The 24683-nt window shown below is 37.6% G+C and overlaps 1 protein-coding gene across 1 annotated transcript in view; it reads right to left on the bottom strand.

Moving 5' to 3' along the window:
- pdzrn4 (PDZ domain containing ring finger 4) overlaps window positions 1-20397 on the bottom strand; it is a 33766-nt gene extending 13369 nt beyond the window's left edge. The window contains exon 1 of the mRNA XM_079816354.1: window positions 20081-20397. Coding sequence (XP_079672480.1) covers window positions 20081-20149 — 69 coding nt within the window. The 5' untranslated portion in view covers window positions 20150-20397. The remainder of the gene's footprint in view (window positions 1-20080) is intronic.
- Between the last annotated feature and the right edge of the window lie 4286 nt (window positions 20398-24683).

The following is a 24683-nucleotide window of genomic DNA, read 5'->3' as shown; positions in this document are numbered from 1 at the left end:
TCATAAAACTTAAAACAATGAAACAATTCAGAAAAATGTGTCAGTTTTGAGACCTCAAAAGAAAAAGACAGTTCTAAATACTCATAAAAGTTAACATGATTTGAACTAATTTGTTTAATTTGAGTTGGCTCTATTCAAACCAATTAATTATTTTGAGCGTAGTTGGTTTTCGAGGCTGGCTACTTCTTTTATTCACGTAACATTTGTTACTTCCAAAGAAAGTGGTTAAAAATCTGGCAAAGTCAATGAATAGCCACCGGTGGAGAAACAGACAATTGATTTTTATAGATTTACATCTTGTCTAAAAGATCAGGGGATGAAGAATCTCTGAAGTTCACGTTGGTGAACGTTGATCCACAGCGATATGAATTTAAAGGTCATTAACATCAATGAAACGTGACCGTCGCACACCAGCAAAGCTTCACCAACCCACCTCCACATTCCACCTCAATACATGACTCTTAAAAGGTCAGGTGCCAACTGGGTTTGATAACAAGGTCTGGAGCTGGAATGTACCACAGTCACCTCAGACCAGTCATATTGATTTCAGACTTATAATACCAGCTCTGCCTCAAGAGGACCATGTAGTACATCTGAATGCTGAAGTGGAGAGCAGAATCACAGCTAACATCAGTGGTGGAGGGTACAATGTGTGTGTGTGTGTGTATTGTCAGAGCTGTCATATTTGGGTCAGTTCTCGTCAGGTGACAAATATCTAGAGGCTTGTTTATTTTCTCCCAGCTGAATGATTTTGCACAGGTGAGATAAGCACAAAGAGGTGATAAGACTGCATGTGTATGTGTGTGTGCGTGTGTTTAAACACATGTGGCATGTGAGATAAGAATTGGATGAGAACCTCTTGGCCATACAAGCAAACAGTGGAAAATGCAAGAGCTACAGGCACATGCACACACAAACAGCATTACGTCAACCCCCAAAAAAGTGCAAACGGTTGTTTGGAAAACTGACTGTGGTAACAAAGGATCTAAATCCCAATGAAAATGCTAGACTACAGTCTTTTATATGGCACATTTGTAAGGGAGTCACGCTATGAGTTTCTCAACACTGTGCATCCAAAAGGAATAAAAGTATGAGAGCATAACACACAGTGAAATCCCACCTGGGATGTGTCAAGCAATCAAAAAAGATTCTTCAGGGTATTATGTGTGTGCAAAAGCACAATATCTGACACACGCTCCCCAAAAGCATCTTATCTTCATTGTAAGCACATGGAGAAACACCCAGTCACCCATCTATTCACTGCAGGTGCTCAATGGCAATGCCACATGGAAGTCTAATCGAAAAAGAAAGACTTTCCAATCATTAGAACTTGTAATTTCTTTCAAAAAGCAGAATTTAACATATTGCTTTATAGTGCTCAGACTCTCTCTTTCTCTACACAGCTGCAGGAGTCTATAAAACGGCATTCGCACATTATTCTAATTCATTTTCTTCATTAGATTTACTCAGAGACTGATAACCAACTCACCATGTCATTAACTATTCAGATATTCAAAAAGAGACTATTAACTATTTGCATATGCTATTTTCCATGTCGTTTCTGCACTGATTAATCAATGTGGCAAGAAATTAATGAGAGGCAATTAGTCCCCTAACGAAATGCATGACTGAGTGAGAGATCAGTAGAGAAAAAGTGCAAAGACTTTCTGTGTAAGTGAAATTTGGTGCAAATTAGTGTTGATGTGTGGCACCAAAAATGGAGTTGTGTCTCATTACAAGTGTAATCCAAGCATACTAAACAGATTGTAAACAAACAAGCAAATTGAGCACATCAGTTATGATAATAACTTGGGGTAATGAATTAAAATCGGACTCTATGCCATATAACCACATTATTCACCATTATGAACTTGGTGTGAAAATTATCAATTTGACAAACCTTCACTGTTTCCCTGCCATTGATGGATTTTTTTTTTGTCATTTATGACACAATGCTTGCCCGCCATTGACGAAATATTCCAGCAATCCATGTTTTCACTGTTATACGGTAGGGGCGCTTATACGCATCTTCTGAAAGAATATATAAAGAATCTCAGAATCAAAACACAGGTGAAGAAGTAGCAGAAACAAGCGATATAAGCATTGCTTATGCACTTGTAAAATAACAGCATCATCAAACATTAAACAGCATTTAAGTCAAAACTTATGGAAGCTTGTTTCCACCACAGAATACAAAATAAAAAAGGTAATTCTCACAATTTTGACAACTTTTCTCACAATTGTGCGATATAAAGTCACAATTGCGAGTTGTAAAGTCACAATTGCGTGATATAAAGTCACTATAGCGAGTTATAAAGTCAGAATTGTGTGATATAAAGTCACTATAGCGAGTTATAAAGTCAGAATTGTGTAATATAAAGTCGCAATAGCGAGTTTATAACTTGCAATTCTGACTTTTTCTCACAATTCTGAGAAAAAAAGTCAGAAATGCGATAAAACTTAAAATTTGCAATTATCATTTAAAATGTTTTCATTCTGTGGCGGAAACAAGCTTCCATACAAAACTACATAACATTATTGCCGATTAAAATGTAGACCCAGAGAGAGGTTTAGGACTGTGCACGTTTTGGGGGTGTTGATGAATGCGATCTACTCCATCTTTGTTTTGATCATCGCTCTAAATCCGATCCAGACGTAGTTTTTAAAAAAATATATATTTTTGTTCAAAATATTTCCTTTTTTAATGAAACTTACCCACATTCAAGTGTTGATAAAAATCAGGGAAACCTGTTTGAAAACAACTATTTTTACTATTCATTTGGTGATGCTATTACAACCAAACACTACTACAAACTTAACTGTTGATTATTCTAAACCTAATTATACTATATAAATAAGATGTAACATCTAGAAAGCCATAAGCAAGCACAGCCCTTCCCCCACTTACTCATTTTTGAACATACATCACGTATGCAAGTATTCCCACATCTGTATCTGTGATTACACAGTATCACCATAGAGATACAACCGGAGATTCAATGCTGATATTGCTTATGCGTGTGCTTTTGTGTTAAATTAAATTTCCTCTTTAGGGACAAAGAATTACTCCTCAAAAAGGTTTGCAACAGCAATATGCCACTGACTTATTCTGTGGGAATCAGACAGTGCGGAGTTACACACAACACAACGCCGAGTTCACCCTGCAGGCAAACGTCTACCTTTCACGACATAATTAAATTCTCCATTAGCACCAACCTTGGGATGATCCTCCGAGCTGAAGAAATTCCTCTCATTCTTCTCTATTTTCAGGTACAAAAATAAATAATGCGTTTGAAATAACAGGCACATATATCACAGAGAGCTGTGTATGTGTAACTAATGAGTCTTTCAGCAGGACCCAGCCATGGATGACATGGGTTATGACAAACTGCATCAACAAAATGCTTATTTAGCCTCAGTACATCGATACAATAACCTGATGCAAGCACGATCATACCGCATGCTGTCAGTGAGTACATCATTTGTCCTGAATCTAGATGGTGGGAATTGTTTTTCCATTACTAGTCTACAGCAGTGTGAATAAATGAAATATTCTCAGATTGAGAACAGATTTTCGGCAGGGTTGGTTGTGTCTCTTTGTCCACATGTTGCCTGCCCTACTTCCAGGCCAAACGTGCCACAACATGTCCAGGCTTGTTGCTCTTCCATGGTCACTTTGCTTTGGCACTAGAAATTGGTTTTCCAAACACTCTCCCGATCTGCCATTGGACAGAAGCACAGAACATCTCGGCCCAAACTCATGCCATTGGTGGAGCCGATGTTTCTTTTGTTGAGCTCAGGATTAAGAACCACATACTATCATGCTACTCTTTTTACCATCTTTCTATGGCAGAAATAATAAGAGTAGTATGGAGGTATGTGATTCCAAATTCAGCAAATGTTTTAATAGGAGAAAGTATTTTAACACTGAAAAGAATACACACTTTAGATTTAAATCTACCAGCCTTCAAAATCACTGATCCTTACTGAAGCAAAAAACTGGACCATGGCCTGAATTTAGCTATTGGTATTGCTGTGCAGTCGAGTTCACTTCAAGGTTCACCATTAAATGTCATGGTGAAAATGCCATGGAACAAGCCAACATTAATCATAACCACCACGACAATAACACAAGGCTATGCAACACAACAATACAAGTAAGGGAGACCTATAGGTTCAGGGCTAAACGTGCCTCTTTTTTATACATGCTGACTCTCACTTGACCTAATGCTAAAAATTTTGATTGTTCCTGAAAGACAATGAACCCGATGTCTTGGCCTTAAAACGCCTGAGAAATCAGTCAAGCGTACCAAGGAGAGTTATGGGTACTGCAGTCAGGCTGAGAGAGAGCAAGAGCGACAGATATAAGGGTGATTTGTGGTTTCAGTGGGTATGCTTCATTATTTTATCTAATTTCTCTGGCAGGAGTGTCCCACCATGCCTTACTAATGACTTTAATGAAGGACTCTCCTCTTGAGAGACACCAGCTCTGTTTCAAAGCCTATGAGCTACTTCACTAAATAGGCAGCATTCTAAGAAAGGCATGGAACCTCATAAGTCACTGATTTGGAACGCTCTAGGCAACTCTACATGCGAAAACAAATGAAAGAGCATTTGATTTCAATAGAGTTTCCTGTTAGCTTGTTGCTGGATAAAATCTTTAGTTCATTTCAGTATTAATTTTTTTTTTTTACATTCCTCTAGCTACATTTGATTTTCATCACAATGCATTCTGTGGTTGCCTTCATGGGCAATCGCATTATTTTCATTCCATTAGCTTCCATTCATTGGCGCATACGAAGGCAGGAGACAGGAAATGCAAGTTCAAGCGAATAAGTTTTCGCATTTCGCTGCGTTTCAAAGTTCACGTTCGGTGAACTCTGACCTGCAAATTCGTATCATGTGAGGATGTCTGACCAAGAAGACTGATATGCCACAGAGTGACCTTTTAGCTGAATTAAAAGAACGCAAACTGCAGGACTGCAGTAGTGCAGTAAAGTGGAGTAGATTGCATTTTGATGTGTAATGCGACCATTGCCGTGTATGTCGACATTTTGTTTGCCCAAAGTCTGTGACGGCGGCTTTAGAATTCAGATCTTAATAATAGTAGTAATAATAATAACATTTCTAAATAAAATAAATTATTCATAAAAATAAAAAAATATCATAAATAAATAAATAACTTTAAAAGGATGAGGAACTGAAAATTAAAATTAATAATAATAATAATAATAATAATAATAATAATAATAATAATAATAATAATAATAATAATAATAAAAAATTCTGTCATTAATTACTTACCCTCATGTCGTTCGACACCCGTAAGACCTCCGTTCATCTTCGGAACACAAATGAAGATATTTTAGTTGAAATCTGATGGCTCTGAAAGGCCTCCATTGGCACAATGCACGGTTCACTCTCAAGACCCATAAAAGGTACTAAAGACGTCGTTACAAAGTCCATCTCACAGTGGTTCTACAATAACTTATATATATAACTTATATAGTGATGACGATTTCAAAACACGCCATCATGAAGCTTCGAAGCGTTAAGAATCAGTGAGTCGATTCAGCAGTTTGGATCGCCAAATTTCGGCAGTTTGGCGGTTTGACACACGATCCAAATCATGATTCAACTCACTGATTCATAACGCTTCGAAGCTTCATGATGCCATGTTTTGAAATCGTCATCACTATATAAGTCGTTATTTAGGGTTTTTTTGCGCACAAAAACTATTCTCGTCACTCCATAAAGTTATTGTAGAACCACTGTAGTGAGATGGACTTTGTAACGACGTCTTTAGTACCTTTTATGGGTCTTGAGAGTGAACCGTGCCATTGTGCCAATGGAGGCCATTCAGAGCCATCAGATTTCAACTAAATTATCTTCATTTGTGTTCCGAAGATGAACGGAGGTCTTACGGGTGTCGAACGACATGAGGGTAAGTAATTAATGACAGAATTTTCATTTTTGGGTGAACTAACCCTTTAAAGAAGAAATGGTAAGAAAGGGATAGACAGAAGATGAAGACTGAAAAATAAAGAAATGAAAAAGTAACATGGCCAAGAAGGCATCAAATGACAACATATTAGAAAAATAAAAACAAATACACTGAACATACATAATAATATATATTCAAGTATCACATCAATTTCGAACATGCCTGTACTTATGGATATACTAATATTATTTACAAGGGCCTTAAATTCAGCCAAAGATTTAATTGTTTGTGCAAATTGTTCCATGCTGCAAAAATTAAAACACTTTTTCACAGCTCCTAAAACAGGGAACAACAAATGTTCCTTTGAGTGAAAACTGTAGTATTGTTCTAGTAAAGACAAACAGCCTAAATAGTGCCTTGTCTTCCACTGTGAACTTCATTCATGCGACTCCCTCTCAGACTAACTCTAATAGATGTGGTGCGTCCAGTGCCAGAGGCTTATTGTCTGTTACTTCCTCCTACACACATTACACACAGATTAACCTTACATCTGCCATCATTACAGGCAGGAACACCACAAACAATAGCCATTTGAATAGATAAACACACACACACACTATGTTCCAGGCAATATTTCCAAATTAAATAAAGGGAGGGATACAGTAACTGCTTTCTAATCTGATGTACAGGAGTTCAAGAGGAGGTCAGAGCCTTTACCATAGCAAGTATTTGACAAAGCATAAGGTTCATTTCTGAATTCTGAAGTTAATATATTAAATAAGTATGGCCTAGCACATCAACATGAGTGAAAGGCTCCTGTCGCTGTACTTTTCCCCCATAAAAACCCACAAACTGTTGCAACACATTTCTGTGCCAATCCAAACACATCTCTAAACAAAAACACACTAATCAAAGTCCCTCCATCCACATGATTGTGTGTGAATCTTTTGTCCTGCGTCCCACGTTTGCGGATCCAAAGCCTGATGAATGCGTCTGGCAGTTGAGCGTGGGTTGGCACGGGTCGTCATGCTCTGCATGTAGTTAATGCACCACTACAGGTGTGGCACATGGCGGCCGCCACACCACACGGCCAAAACCGACATCTGCTCCCCATCGAATCTGAAGCTGAATATTAAGAATAATCTAATTACCAGGTATTTTAATGTGAAAACCTGCACCATCTGAGTAAAACCAGATACATTGTGCGAGTAGTTTAATGTGCGAACGACAGATTTAAATCAAATTATGTCAACCTTTTAATGAGCTACCAGCTATGCGATTTTTTTCTTCTTCTTTCCCTTAATATAATTCCCGACTCTTCCTGTTACACGCCAATTAGCATTATTCTTCATGTGTGAAGTTGGATTCCACTCCTATGGAAGGCAGATGGGAAAAAAATAATGCACGCCTTCACACCTGAACAGTCTTCAAGAGCACATCAGATGTGTGCGAATGGACATCCAAACACGCACACTTGCTTAAAGACTGTCTCTGACTCGCGCAGCCACATAATGCACAACACACTGGGATGTTTTGCAGTGTAATTTAGCTCCATTCAGCCTGTCGGCAGTCAGTCAGCTCCTGCTTTCACAGTTTCTCTACGGATGACTTGGAGTATGAATTGGACGTAATTGGCTAATCAGAATATGGAAGAATTTGAATGAGCAGATACAAAGACCAAACAATATTTTTCTTAGGATAGTGTAAGGAAAAGGGTGACACTTTTTGCTAACTGGCAGTTCATATTTATCAATGTAGACTTCTCCAAATGTTATGTTATGTTATGTTATGTTATTCATTTTATTTTATTTTATTTTATTTTATTTTATTTTATTTTATTTTATTTTATTTTATTTTATTTTATTTTATTTTATTTTATTTTATTTTATTTTATTTTATTTTATTTTATTTTATTTTATTTTATAATTAATATAATATATTATATTATATTATATTATGTTTATTAGTCACACTTTTGACTTTTTTGTCAATATTTATTAATGTAGATTTATTTGGATTGATTAAATTTATTATAAATTAATACAGCAAATACATAATAAATACATACATAAATAAATAAATGTTTGTTTTACTCCAGTCAATATTTCTCAATGTATATTTACTATAATATAATATAATTAATATAATATAATATAATATAATATAATATAATATAATATAATATAATATAATATAATATAATATAATATAATATAATATAATATAATATAATATAATATAATATAATATAATATAATGTATATAATTAATATAATATAATATAATATAATTAATATAATATAATATAATATAATATAATATAATATAATATAATATAATATAATATAATATAATATAATATAATATAATTAATATAATATAATATAATATAATATAATATAATATAATACAATAATATAATACAATAATATAATATAATTAATATAATATAATTATATTATATTATTGTATTATATTATATTATATTATATTAATATAATATAATATAATAGAGATATTCACACTTTTAGATTTATTCTAAATAAAGACACAAACAAGCAAATTAATTTATTAATTAAATGTTTAAATCCAATCAATATTTCTCAATGTATAATTAACTTATATGAATGATATGATATAAATTAAAATAATAAATAAATAAATAAATAAATAAATAAATAAATAAATAAATAAATAAATAAATAAATAAATAAATAAATAAATAAATAAATAAATAAATAAATAAATAAATAAATAGATAGCATTTTTATGGAGTTCAAAGAAATTGTTCTCATTGATTCTCATTCAAGACAACTTGGTGTTTGATACCAACATACTTGCTTGAATAAACAATAATAATTCAATAAACTTCTAACCTTAAAATCCTTAGCCCCTGTGACAACTAGCCCCGGTCTCTTCTATATGCTTTAATAGGCCAATAGCGCATATGAAAGCACACAACATAAAATAAACATAAAAATGCTAATTTCCCAGAAAGGATCCGCTCTAAGTCTTGAACCCTATGATGTTACAAAGAGCAGATCTGGTTACTGAGCGGAGACACCAACGTGTGCCCCACAGATGGGCCGCTTGATACTTAATACGATAACGGACGGTGCAAGAGACCTTAGAGAGCTACTAATGACTTCAAGCACGCGAGAGCCCAACTCAAGCTTGATAGTGTCACAGTATCAAATGAACAGAACCTGTCCAAGATGTGCAAGTTTGGACTCATTGACCAAAAATACCTGAGTGACAAGCAATGACAATGGGGATCAAGGACATATGAGATCTACATGATATACACAATTACAGACTATTTACCAGTCCAACACATTACAACCAAACACAGATATTAATGACTGCACTGTAAAAAAAGTTGTTGCCATAAATTAAGTACACTCAACTTGGATGTGTAAGTCATTGAGCTCAAGAACGTAGCTCAAGTGTGTAGAGAGCTTCATGGAATGGGTTTCCATGGTCGTGCAGCTCATCCAAGCCTTTCTTAAATTACATTAAACTGACTTGAAAAAATTGAGTTGAATCTTGTATAATTTATTAAAAAAAAGTTCATTTTGACGAGTTAAAGCAATGTAAAAACAGATGTTGTCATAACTTATTGATCTTATATATATATTTTTTACAGTGTGGGTGACATTTAGAATAAAACAAACACACTTTTCACACTCTAACAAGTTTAGAATTGTCACTTTTGGCATGTATCACATCTGATGGGCATGGACATTTACATTTTTACATTGTAAATATTGACTCCTTTATCTTGCTAAAGCTAATTTCGTTTTTGTACTCTGAATACCCAACAATATTTTCACACTTTTTGTAATTGACAAAACTGCAGCTTAATTGGAAAGGATGCACATTATAAACATAAATATAAAGTACACTATTCTTTGATCAAATTTAAATAGATTTTTTTGGAAAACAATTATGATCATAATAAAAATGATACCACAACTGTTGTACACAATGTATGCAGAATGTATAATCTGTAGAAGTTTGTACAATATGTAATGTATAAAGAATATAGAAAACTTGGATATGATAAATTACTATGGTTATGATTATTTCACTTGTTTGATTGTTTTTTACTTTACTAAGAATAGTTTTTAAAATGCTATAAATACAGAGTATGAATGTAATAATATTGGATAGATTGACAAAGTTAGCAAAAGCATTAACCAACAATGAACAATATATTTTTACAGCATTTAATTGAAAACGTTAATTAATAAAAATATTCGTGTTAGTTTCTTTCCAGAGATTTACTACAAATGTTAACAGATACAACTTCTGATCGTTGTGATTACTGTAATTTAGATGAGTAAATGCTGTATAAGTATAGGCTATTGTTCATTGTTAAATAATGTAAACAAATAAAACTATTATAAAGTGTTACCAGTTAAATTAAAAAAAGTTTGATAAAGTTTGAAATCTCAACCTCTCAGTCGTGCAAGTTTGTAGTTAAAGAAACCCCTGACTACAAGTTCAACACTTGCACTCATAAGGAATGTTTGACTGATATCAGCTTATCATTGTTGTTGAATAAAGGATGCCATGGTGTGCATGGTGTCAGACTCAAAGGAAATGACCCGGGCCAGTTTGTGTCTCACACTGACAGACTGTTACTCACACAGGGGGCCGGGGCCAGCCAAGAGGAACAGACAGGAGCAGTGACCTCCGTGTATATGTGTGTGTGTGTGTGTGTGTGTGTGTGTGTGTGTGTGTGTGTGTGTGTGTGTGTGTGTGTGTGTGTGTGTGTGTGTGTGTGTGTGTGTGTGTGTGTGTGTGTGTGTGTGTGAGACTGATGAAAGGTGAAATGCATCCAATCCTGTATGCTATTGCCAGATGTAAGACAGCATGCCTGCAATCTCCATATAACAGTCCATTCAAGTGTAGTAACAGTGTGAGGTTGACTCTGATAAACATTGCAATTTCAGTATCCCATAAGTCCTCAACCTTCAGCTCACTGTTTTCTCTCAAAAAATGTCTCACCTTTGGAAGAACAAAAGAAGAGAAGGAAAGTGAGGTGGGGGAGGGGTATCATCCCTCATTTCGCGTGCCGTACAGAAGCAAAAAGCCACTGAGATCTATTTCTGTGCCGTAACCTTGCACACACGGATGCTTCATTAGCCTGTTTGATCCTTATCGAGTAACTGTGCTACTGGGCTGAGCAGCAATGCTCACAGATTGTTTTAATACTGCAGATACATCAAACATAACCCATAAATTAACTGAATTTGACTGAAGAGCTCTTCAACTGTAATTCTCCACGATACACTGGCAGCTGCACAATGAATACGGTACTTCCTCCCTGGGTCCTGGGCCAGATGGGATATTAGGAATTGTCAACTAGACTTATGTACCTGCTAATTGTATGTTAATTACAAAAGGATCAATCCGCAATCCTCCAGTGCAGTATAAACCTGCTATATAGACCCAATCAATGTAGAACAAATCAACGCAAAACAACCTAATTTAAAGCCAATGTGTTTTGCCATCTGATTCACACATTTCAATAGCGTGATGTATTTCAGATTGAAATCTAATATTAAGCATGGAAAAAAAATGTTTGGTTGATTTTATCTATAGGAAATCAATTGGATAATGCCACCAACCTTGTCTAAATAATTTGATCATTGTGAATTTAAGCATCACAACATTATAATGTGGTGTGGAGAAAGTATATTAAAATTTAATTTGTGTTACGCTGAAGATTATTAACAGTGTTATTAAATTAATAGCGTTTTAAAGATTAACTTTAAGTAAATTGTGGCAAAGGTAACCTAATATAAAAATGCTATTACTTTAAAGGCCTGTACACACCGGGACGAATATCGCGCGCGCTTATCGCCAGCGTTTTTCGTGACGTTTTTCGGTATGTCTTGAGTGTTCACACCCAAGCGATTTTCACTGGCAATGCGCCGAGTGAACGTGCAAATACAGAAGATAGCGTTCCCGGGTACACAAGTGCCGTTCTGCGGCACTTTACGCTTCTGACACTCGCTTGTCACAGAGAAGAAGAAGAGAGACAGTATTTACGTGCTTGCCAAAACCATTGACATATTATGTATATATTATGATCTCATTGGTCGGCCAGTTTTTAACGCGCCGCGTCAAAATAAAAAAGCCCTAGCCCTTTGTTTAGTCACGAGGCGTTAAACGTCGGTGATAAATGCGCGCGAAATTCGGCCCGGTGTGAACATGCCTTAAGGCTGTGACATCAATGAATAGGCATGTCGTTTAAAAGAGGAAGTTATTACATTCTGATTATGAAGACAAGTGTTTTTTGCTAGTTACAGCCTGACGCAGTTATCATTTTCATGTCCAGTGCCACATTGTTTAAATAGCAAATGCACTCGTGCCCTGTTCGCCCATAGGTTTGCTGGACTGACAACAAGGTGTGTTCAGGCGCATTGTTGGTGCGTTGCTATTTTGAGGCAACTGAAATAGACTGCGCCATTGACCAACAAAAACCTGGTCTAAAGTCAATAGAGCAATCTTTTTTGTGTTATTTAAAGTGAGCGTTAGTAATATGCACCTCCACAATGTGCGTACACTGTTTATTACACACACAGGGACACAAACATTTTTGAATATTAAAAATAAAAGGATTTCCTTCTTGGAGAAGCGTTCAGTCTTTCCGCTCGCAAATTCTGCCGTGTAAATACGGAATCCACCATTGTGCAAGCGCAACTGGCTTTTAAAGGGAATGGGAGATAAGACTTAGTGCACGTTATGCCCAAAACACACTCATGACTCATTAAGAGACTAAGTACAACCTTTTTAGACCACTTTTTCCCATCGTTAAACTCTCAAAATTGCACTTGCGCCGTATGCTTTAGATCATGCGCTTAGATCGTTAAAATAGGGCCCATAATCTGATTAATAATTTACAAGACCAGGAAAATGAATGCCTTCTTTTGTGTAATACATGATGAGGCAGTAACAGTTTTAGCTCAATTTAACGATATCAGTGATTTTATCCAAGAACCGAAAAAGAAAAAAAAAACATCACTGAAAGATTTTCCTATTTGTTTTTTTTAATGCTACATCCATCACACTTGTTCTAGGCATTAAGTCAAGTGAACAGCGATATGTAGATTTAATGCCCTGTGTTTCATTCATGTTGCACCCATGTGTGAAGGAGGTGCAATCAGCCCCTTTTGACTTGGCAAGTGGGCCTACTCAAACAGGATTGCATGATAAAGGAAAGACAAACTACATAACTTCTTATAATTACCAATCAGCTCTGAATCCCAGCACTAATTACACACCAGTGTGTCTAGGGCAGACGAGCAGGTCATCTCCTCTGTGGTTCCAGACAAAGAACTTTTATATTATCTCTTCTGCTGAAATTAGACTATGATTGTCTTAAGACTGAAAGAGAGGCTAGGATCAGTTCAAGGAAATAAACCGACAAGTGTGGGACAAAGGAACAAAATGTACACATATATTTTTGGTTTGTTTGGACTTCATAGTTTTAAAATGGAGTTAACAAATGAGTCGTGAGTTGTGAGTTATACCCTATGAAATAAATATCGTCCAGAATGTCTGGCTGAGGCAAAGTAGATTTTAGCATATCTAGTGTGGCCACAGGTGGTTATATGGGATAAATTGATAGCAGATAGTGAAGACCTTCAATCAGAGAGTCTGACTGGTGAAGTGTGTTTTCTATACGTATGTAAAGGTCAATCCTGCACTTTTTAAATTGAAATAACACAAAAAAGAAAAGGTCACCTCATAATTTCACTTGAGAGACAGAGTCATAGTCATAAAGGAAGCAGATCAGACAGAAGTGTAAAATCCCATGAAACTCAATCCACCTGATCGGTAGAGACAGTAACAGCAATGAAAATGACTCTGTTGGGATTCTTATTACATACAATGCTATACAAAATCCTTAGATATAGTCAAGAAAAGGCCACATGTTTCCATCGACTCTTGTCTAGTATTGTTTGTCATTTTCGTCCAGTCCAGTCCACTTTACTATGGATTATATTCAATGAAAATTGACATGGGTTCAAATCAACTTGCCTTCAGTGGATTTCTGTGACTTGTACAGTATGAAAAATATATATTGATTTTGTGTTATGCTGTGTTATGTGTAAATGAATAATCAGCATTTTAAAGATTAACTTGAATGTTAAAATGTCATCTAAAAGAGGGAATAAGCATGTAGAATGAATCATCCAATATCAACCCATACAAACGAATAAATAAATAAATATTCAGAATTTCAGCCAATAACCAATATGGTACCGAAATATGTTGAATCTCTAACAAAAGTGACTAATTTCATTGGATTATTTCAACAAATATGAAATGAACTATTATACATCTGTTCATGAACGCTTTTGAAATTTGAGATTACCTATATATTCACAAGAAGTGTGAAAAATGGTATGCAGTAAACGTGCAACCATACACACAGTAGTAGGTAATACGGTGCATCTGGTAAGGAAGATCAGTGGCTGTGTAAATGACATGAGACAGAGGTTTAGATGAGGTCATCTGCTTTCTTTCCAGATCAGGATGAAAATATGAACTCAGCATCTGTCATTTCACGAAAGCAGAAAATCACCAGGACCACTGAGAGAGTAAAGTCTATTTTTAGCTATAATTATGCAATCATTCCATGCATACTAGAGCCAAAAAGAATGATATGGGTTTTAAATGGGATTTCCATGATATGCACACACACATACACACACGCTTCGCCTGGGCTGGAGTTGGCAGGGTCTGCTGATATGATCACCTCGGGGCCTGTACTATCTGACAGGCTTATCATCCAACACGCTCACAAGATCAATCAAAACTACATGTTTCTCAGTCTTTGCCTTCTTTCGCTCCACACCCATCGCGTTTCATCAGCAACGAGCATCATTCAGAGAAAGGCTCCGGGACAGGAAGATGGATGAAAGTGTTCTGAGAGAGCGACAGGGGACGTGGCCCAACAGTGACGATGCCAATAAGAGAGACCTTGGTTCAGGCCGGAGTGTGAAGCATCCTTACACACATACACACTCGAAACTCAATCTAACACTCTTCACAAAAGCCAGTTCCTTTTGGCAGGTCTCTCTAAAGGTTGTCCTCCATCTGGAGACCCATTAAACTTGAAGGCTGTGATACACTGACTGGCCAATTCACTCGCACAGATCCATATGGCTGTTAGCGCTCTCGGGACCGACACTTCATCTGACCCTCTATGGCCAGGGCCTGCAGAGATAAACTGGTGCCAGCTTTTTCATGTAAATTAAAAATCTCATTTTAATTTAATTGAAAGTTTGGAACAGATCTTTTAGAGCAAGGTGAAAACAAATAATTCAAAATTTGGCCAATGCAAATTAAAGCTGGGGACGTGATTTCTTCTTGTAGATATTTGACTCTTTTTTTCATTATATCTCTGAATCTTTTGGATCTATAGATGCTAAAAACAAATGTGTGAGTGAGAGTAAGCGAGTGGGAGGTGATATCTCTCGTTCTTCTCCCATGCTGATCCACAGACTGGAAATTACACTGAGCATCTGTCCCCATACAGGCTCATGACCATGGCCGTAAAATGCACTGCTCCCATGAGCCTCAGCGTTTCAGCTCGACTGAGTGAAATAGCCTCTATATCGCCTCATGCTAATACAGATTCGCTGCTCAGCAATTACTAGTTTTAGAGATTACTGGGGAAATAAATACATTTACATCTAGTTTCGATTTTAATAGTTGACTGACTCTTGTACCTTGCGAATTTAGCAAAGCAGTATATAAATTCTTAGCAGAAGACAAAGTATTTAAAGGGGGGGGGGGGGGTGTCTAATGCTATTTCATGCATTCTGACTTATTTACACTGTGGATTCTCATGTTAAACATTGCCAAAATGTCAAAAAAATAGTATTTCTGTGCCAAATACACTCCTTCAGGATTAGTATACATTTCGGATAGTTTTTTTCGAGTATGGCCCTGTATGACGTCATAAAGGGCAGAATTCATTTGTATGGGCACTTCTCCCAGATGAGCACGTGCGGACATCTACCAGAGCCACAAATTCCACAAATAGACCACAAATTCAACAATGTCACTAAAGAAGTGTGTTTTTGGTTGTGAGGGAAAGATAACCTTGATCAGCTTCCCAAATAACCCAGTGTTAAAGGGTTAGTTCACCCAAAAATGAAAATTCTGACAGTAATTACTCACCCTCATGTTGTTCCAACCATGTAAGACCTTCGTTCATCTTCGGAACATAATTTAGTATATTTTTGATGAAATCTGAGAGCTGTCTCATTCCTCCATAGGCTTTCAGAGGGAATGAAACTTGATGGCCCAGAATAGTAAGTAAAAACGTCATTTAAGGAGTCCAAATGACTACAGTGGCTCTGTATTAAGTCTATCATGCGATGAAAATACTTTTTGAGCGGAAAAAACAACAAAAATAACGACTTTATACCACTATTATTGTTGTTCAATTTGAGCCTCTGACGAGAGTTCGCGGGAGTGCCACGACGCATGCGCGAGAACTGAGATTAACCCTAATCCGAAAGAGTGAGCAGCCAGTAACAAGTAGTAGTAGAAGAAGAACGCCGTAATCTCAGTTCTCGCGCATGCGCCGTTCGCACGAGAGTTCGCGGGAGTGCCACGACGCATGCGCGAAAACTGAGATTAACCCTACTCCGAAAGAGTGAGCAGCCAGTAACAAGTAGTAGTAGAAGAAGAACGCCGTAATCTCAGTTCTCGCGCATGCGTCGTGGCACTCCTGCGAACTCTCGTCAGAGGCTCAAATTGAACAACAATAATAGTGGTATAAAGTCGTTATTTTTGTTGTTTTTTCCGCTCAAAAAGTATTTTCCTCGCATGATAGACTTAATACAGAGCCACTGTAGTCATTTGGACTCCTTAAATGACGTTTTTACTTACTATTCTGGGCCATCAAGTTTCATTCCCTCTGAAAGCCTATGGAGGAGTGAGACAGCTCTCAGATTTCATCAAAAATATACTAAATTATGTTCCGAAGATGAACGAAGGTCTTACATGGTTGGAACAACATGAGGGTGAGTAATTACTGACAGAATTTTCATTTTTGGGTGAACTAACCCTTTAAGGCAACAGTGGATGCAGTTTGCTTTTCCGGAGCAGCAACAGAGTTCTGCAAATGTGTTTGTTTGTTCCCAGTCACAAGTCGAAACCGCAGGTGGATTGTGAAACTGCATTAAATGTCTGTATTTTGTTGGCAATCGGCGCGTAAGTGCAAATAATGTAAACAACACGAACGTATAGTGAATCGAAAGTTATCCAGGGATAATGCCATAATGTATTGTGTGTGTGTGTGTGTGTGTGTGTGCGCTCATGACTCTTTAGCTCCGCCCACTGCATGGTATGATAAAACTAAAGACTCTTCGGAGATATGAAGGATGCAATACTACTATAGCTACTCAAGATTAACATGAGATTGGCAGAAACTGTGTGTGTTATGTACCCTTTAAGTAAAATCAAATTTACCATTTGTTAATAATATGTTAAGTGATAAGTTTATTGCACTTTTTTGACCATTTTGGATTTAAATGCTGATGAAGAAAAGAGTAAGACCATTTATAATAAAAAATAGTTTATATGAAATATATTATTTTATTTACAAAAATAATGCTGTCCAATGAGAGTAAGTTAAATCCAATGATTCACATAATTTTTTTCCACCCTGCACTGAGAATGTTTACACAGTTTGTTCAAAAAGGACATGAAAGACAAATTTGTGCAGAAATCCATGTAAATTCAAGGGTTCACATACTTTCCCCTCAGCATAGTATAACCATATCTAACTGTCTCATGAGTATTTGCAGTCTTGTTTTCCCCAGCACTGCTGAAAATAACACTTTCTTTCCCAAAAGCTGTCATTTTGAAAGGTTACCTGATATCATTTAGCGTTTACCTCACCCTCAAATCAAGTCATCTATAATAAGACTTGAAATGACATCACATTCTACATCATAATGGATAAACAGCAGCCAATCACAGAGGTTTTGCCAGTCAGATCTGCTAGTGAAATAGCTCAGATCTTACAATCCAAAACCTGATCTTGCTGACGGAACACAAACACACGGCTAAGTCCTCTGAGACTGAGAGTAAGAAAAGAGAGAGGGAGAGAGAGTACGGGATGTCTTTGTAATGTGGCTAACAAAGAAAGAAGAATACATTTCCATGGTGAGCCCGTTGAGGGGCGAACACTCACACTAAACTCATAAATCTCACAGACCACCAGGGCTAAAGAGGCTGTGCTGCCAAGAATAGTGTCAAAATTGTCAAGGGGCGTGAAATTGCAGTGTAGGCGTGTGTTTGTGTTTATTCATGTCCGCTTGTTGTTGTTACTTCAAGAGTAACACAGTGCATCTTCTTTGATTTCTTCCCGCAAACATAAAAGCTCAAACATTTTAATGGCTGAATACCAGAAACGGAAACATCTGAGGCAACACTTCCTTGACACACTTTCGTTTCAGCTTTGGGGATTTACTCCACGGAGAGTAGATCCAGATTTCCCTTTCCTTTCAACCTTCCCTAGTACCTTCATCCTTCCTGGAGACATTGCATTATTTCTTTCTCTTCCATATCTGGTTTTCTTCTATCGAGAGTTGCATTCTGCTGCTAAAACACCAAAGGGACCAACATGTGACATATAAAAAGTCTTCTCTTGTCAAAAAGAAAAAAGCAAACCGTAACCCGCCAGACACATACACACAATGTCTAGGGTGTCAAAGCGGCAGCACGTCACTCCAAAAACACCGCCAGCCCCTCTTCACTCTATAGTGCCACAAAAGAGCAAGCGCGTGTACAAAACTCACAATCACAGGCACTGCTGACAGCAAGAGGCTATCTATGCAAGTCACTCCAAACACAAGCCCACTGTTTTGAACCAGTAGAGATCAAACTTCTTTTACCTCAGTTCAGCCGCCGACAGGGATAATCTCCCAGATTGGCATCCAAACAGACAAAAGGCATGTTTTACCATCTAATTAGGGACCAAAGACATTTTGTACAACAGCTTAATGAGGCGGCGATCAGAGCAACATGAAAATACTTTGCATGCTCGGGAAGGAGCGGGGACTCCTGACCTCCTGTGCAGCACTGGAACATGGGTAATTCTCAAACTTGAACATTAGTGATGACCAAAAAAGCACAACGTTCTTCCACTGTAATATTGAACATACTATGCCCAAATCCGTCCCACACCTGGTACACGTGGCCCGGATCTGGGCCGACACTATGTTGCTGTCTGGTATTGTACTATTGCGTAATCCGTTGCGGAAGTCCAGTGGGTCCCAACTACAAAGACAAGGGTTTTGAAACTGATATAGTGTATACACTGATATAATAATATGACATATAATGATCAATGTTCCCTTTGCAACTATTTGAAATGGTCTTTATCCAATTCTGGAACTCGCACCTTGCTTGCTTCCTTCTTGCAGCTCTCACTTGCAACTACATACCGTAAAGACAAGTTTCACCAGTGTGTGCAATCCCACATTCTCATCCTCCTACCTGTGAGCATCTTGTACAACAGATGTACCCAAATGAACAAGAATACTAGCACAGTTGTAAAGGTAGTGTGTTGGAAAACTTCCTTTGATCCCTGACAAATGCTTCCAGGTAAGTCCCCAATGCGGTTGGGGGAATTCATCACGCTACACAACAAAGAGTTCTCCTAAAGAACTCTTCCCACAAGACTGTCCAAATGCAGAATGACTACCAGAATCAAACTGAATGTCTTAGAAGACACTTTTAAAATTGAGAGGTTAAAGACTCACGGGCAAGCACTCCGACACGCTTAGGGCAACCCGAGTTCGAATCCTAACCTTGCCCACCTTGCTTTCCCTCTGACTGTTATCCAATTAAGGCAAAAAAGGCCAAAAATAAATCTTTAAAACACAAAATGTTTCCCGTCTACTACTTGTAGAGTACTTGTAGTGTCCTGTCATTCATCCGAATGAGTTTTGCCGAAATGAGATAGCGAAGATATGTCTAAAGAAGGTGAAAACTTGTGTTTTAACCCATGGAAATCCCATCTGATCTCATAACGCAACTTCACATGGGTCTCAGGATATTCCAGAATACTGTAGGTTAAACAAGCTGACTTACCTGTGCAATCTCGTACAGCAGCTTGTAGTGCTCCTCTCTCTTCTGCAATGTGCACAGGTTACAGCCCATCTCGCCGTCGCGGGTCCCCCAACAGATCTCTGGCAGTAGTGCACGCAAACAGGCACCCCGGGGATTTCCCTCAAATGTTGAGTAACGTCTTTCATCAGTGGGTATCTTTCACCCGTTCTTCTTTGTGTAGAAATCACGCATTGACCAGGCTGCCTGATGTAGCAGAATTCCTTGTGAATGACTGTGTGTGTGCATGCATCGTACCCCCTCGATCTCCTTGTGTCTCTCTCATCCACACTAGCTGACTAGCAGTCATCCACGCACGCTGTACTAAACCCCTCTTCATAGAGACACACCCCCCTTTTCTCACTCGCCCATCTCTCTCTAGGTTCCTCTCTCTCTATCTCTATCTAAAGCTCAGTGCACATGACTACACCTACTCTAGCTCATGAATAATAATGAGTATCTGTTAGATATTCATAAAGGATGATGCGTAGAAGGTGCTGTGACTGTGTTAACTGGGTATTTATCTCAAGGCATTAAATAAGGTGGTAACGACCACCAACTGAACAACTACAAATACATCTCACATTCAGATAATAATTCATTTACTAATTGATTGATTTATGTTGTTCTGTTCACAGTCATTAGTGAGTATGTGAGTATGCGGAATTTCAAGAATAGGGATCGGACTTGTGAATGGAGAATACATACTTTCTGTTTTCAATATTTTCAGTCAAGTGTGAATTAATGTTGTCTAAAGGGACCGTTTTGTGAACACTGTGTCCAATCCAGACATGATGCAATATAGCAATAAGTATGTATTTTATGTAAACAAGTGTTTGTCCTAACCAGCTGCAATTACAATAAGCAACAGGACATTTTGGGCCCTATTTTAACGATCTGAAACGCAAGTGTCAATGCGCGAAGCGCAAGTAACTTTGTGGGCGGGTCTCGGCGCTGTTGCTATTTTCCCGGCGGGATAAATGGCTCTTGCGCCCGGCGCAAATATAAAATGGGTTGGTCTGAAGTAGCTTCATTATTCATAGGTGTGGTTTGGGCGTAACGTGAATAAACCAATCAGAGCGTCATCCAACATTCCCTTTAAAAGCAGGAGCGCAAGTTCCATTATGGATTGCTATTATTATGGCGTATTTACCAGGCGCACGCCAGGAGCGGTTCACAGCCGAGGAGACTGATGTTCTTGTAAGAGCAGTGAAAGACAGAGAAGTGAAGTTGTAATGTTGTACATTATGGTAAAGGTGATTTCACAGTCTTTTTTTTTTTCAGTCTTTCAGTTTTTTCAGTTTTTCAGTCGATTTTTTTTCCTGGTTCTTGACGGACAAACCAATTTGTCAGATGTCCTTATATACATATATGTCTTGCCACTATTGGGCAAACAGGTCTTATCCTTAATTATTACAATTAGCCTGAATCATTTGTAAGCTAGATTTATGCCTATTTTTTCACATCTTCGTGGCACACCACAATGATTTCCGTCATCTCATGTGTTAATATTTTTTTAGTGTAACAATTTATGATTTGCAAAAATAACTGTTGCATCTGTGTAGATTACATGAGCAAAGTGTATACGCGTTGTGCACGCTATACATTATGGTCAAGCATGCGCCCTTAAAATAGCATAATGAACAACGCGCAACGCGCCACTGACTTTAGACTTGGTTTTTTCTGGTCAGTGGCGCAATTGTTTAATGGAACAGCAAAATAGCACCAGGGATTGTTTGCGCCGGAACACGCCTCCTTTTTTGCGCTGAACCGCCCAGGGAGCGCAAGTGCATTCACTAGTTTAGCGACGTGCTTCTGTGGAGGGAAAAGCGCGCTTTGCACGGGTGCAAAATAGGAATGACACATGCGTCGGTGTACAAAGTCAATTGCGCTGGGTGCAAGATAGGGCCCTTTGTCTATGTCTGCTATGTGGGTCAGCCTTGCCAACTGTGAAATATCATTGGTCCAAAACCTCACCACTCACTAGTGTACCTATAAATATTTTCTTCGCTGTGGCTGTTTCACTTTGTGTAGAAGTTTTTGCCACCTTTTCTCTGCCTGCACCCTTCGGTTGCAATTTGCCTTGCTAGTTGTAATGATTTTTCAATGTATTCATGAATCATGTTGGCTTGTGTCTCCAGCAAAGCAAAACGACGGCAAAAGCTTCTACCCATTGCTTATCAAAACCATACTTTTTTTTTTTTTAAGTAGCAGGACTTGAACTCACATTCAAAGCTCAAGTTGGATCCGAAAATCCTATATCCCACAAAATGGTTTGTCATAAGCATTGAAAAGGAAGCTAGAAAATTAGCTCGAACTGGTTGGGTCGTACTGTCATCAATTGCATTATAATTCACATTATACTGGCCATCAGCCACCCTGTTCTTTATATTGGCACTGACCCCTAGATGTAGCCACATATGCTGGACGAGGGGAAGAAATCAACTACTGAAAAACTCTTATTAGATGACCACTATTCTGAATATTGCATGGGGACATCCGCAACTCATATTCTATGGTAATTATGGTACCCACAAGTGTCAGTGGTTGATAAATTAGATTTATGTTGCAAGACAACGGTCCAGTAAATATGCAAAAGAAACGGGAAGAGACACAGACCACTATTGATTGTCCTCAAATTAGTTTCCAGATTCACAGTGAGAGTAAAAGAGAGAGACGTGTGGTGATAACAGTATACCATAGAGGCAGTTGTCCACTGGCAACGAGACAGCTCTCTTGGGAAGCAATAATCCGATTCGCAGAGCTTTAATTTCACTCAGCGGGTTTGGAAAGAATCTGAGCCAACTTTGCCCCAACAGGAGCTTCTCTCACCCAAATACATCTCTCAACAGTCCTCCACAACGTGTGCCAGAAGATACTGAATACCGGAAGTTGCTTACTAACTCCATTTATCTTCTTTAATGTTAACTCTTTTCCCTCCATTGAATAATAATTTATGAGAAAACGCTTCTCCGCCATTGACCGAATTTTCTCGGCTTTCCGTGTTTTCACTGTTAAATGGTAGGGGACGCTATTACACATCTTCTGAATAATTACAGAATCTCCAGATCAAAACACAGGAAAAAAAGGAGCAGAAACAAGCTATAAAACCATTTCTTGTGCAAGTTGTAGTCTTTGAAAAAAACAACAACAAAAAAACATGATTTTCTCAGCGTATTGTTCAAAATGTTGCTTTTTTTATTAAACTTACCCACATTCAAGTGTTAAGTATAATAAAAAAAACTTTTTGTTTGTTTGTTTAATAGCAGCGGCTCTGTTTCAGATATTCATACAACAAAATATTCTGGGGGCCATGAAAGTTTTATGAAAAAAATTATTTAAAAAAATGCTGGCACTGCATTTTTGCAAAAACACTGGTGGGGAAAGAGTAAAAATCTATAAAGAGCCTATAATCTTTCTTAATTGGTTAATAAGCCAAGTTTTAATAAATAAATAATCACTACTACTACTAATTTAATAACAATAACAATCATGCTAACACATACTAATACTGTTCAAAAGGTGAAGGCTATAAAACAAACCGTGTTCACCCAATCACAAAAGATCACCTACTGCTGGTAATAAATCAATACTAAACAGAACCTTTAACCATCAAAGGGTTTCTTTTCCATTTAATCCCATTCCATTTCATTTAATGCCATTCCATTCTATTCTATCCTTTTCCATTCTAATTCAAAGTTCTAATCCATATTCACCAAGAAGGGAAAGGTCATCTGCAGGGATCAGAAGGCACTGTAGCAGATAACATCAGCTTGTGACACTACGGGTCACTGAAGATGACCCCTAAAGGTGACATCATCAGGGATAAAAGTGCCTAGAGATGCTACAAAACGGTGACCGCATGTATCTATTGGCCGTCTGAGAGCCCTGAAACTACTTAATAGTATGTCTGAGTTAGCAAATACAGCTAAACCATTGCCCGCCAATTGGTTAAGATTAGCATTCATACCTCTACTCTTGTTTTATCTGACATTTAGACAGCAGGGGTGCGTGATCTTTCATGTAGGCACCGTTCGGGCACCTTGGGAACTGCACTTCTGTTCTTTTGCAAGCAAGGGCAGGGGAAGATGTGAAACGCCCTTCAGTGCCATTCACACAGTTAAGACGAGTCATCACTTTAGAGATACAACATCCAGCAGACATCACCATCTGGGCCTCTGATTCCTCTGAGTATGATACAACTTGTTCATAAAAGTCCCATATGTTAAAATGATAAATAAATTAAGTTAATTATGCTCTAGAGCCATTAATCAGGTCATAAATATCTACTGGATGGTCTTTACCTATTATTAGGGATACTTTTGAAGACAATACTGCATTACGTAATTGATATATATTATTTAAGGGCTATTTGAGACCCTCACATGTTGATGTATGTGAACAATTTAAGATGACTGTTCACACCGTACACATACAGGAAAACAGATTAAAATGATGCACCCTGAGCAGGTGGTGTTTGGATGGAGATATCAGCATGACTGAGGGCTAATGTGCCGTGTATCTCAATGCCCAAAAAACATTAATTATTTAAACCTATGAATCATTAATTGGAGCAAAAACACCAGTA

This window comes from Gobio gobio (assembly GCF_949357685.1).
Source record: "Gobio gobio genome assembly, chromosome: 5".
In the NCBI taxonomy this organism is placed as follows: Eukaryota; Metazoa; Chordata; class Actinopteri; order Cypriniformes; family Gobionidae; genus Gobio; species Gobio gobio.
Note: the sequence above shows the minus strand (reverse complement) of the source record. Positions and strands in the feature narration are given on the sequence as shown.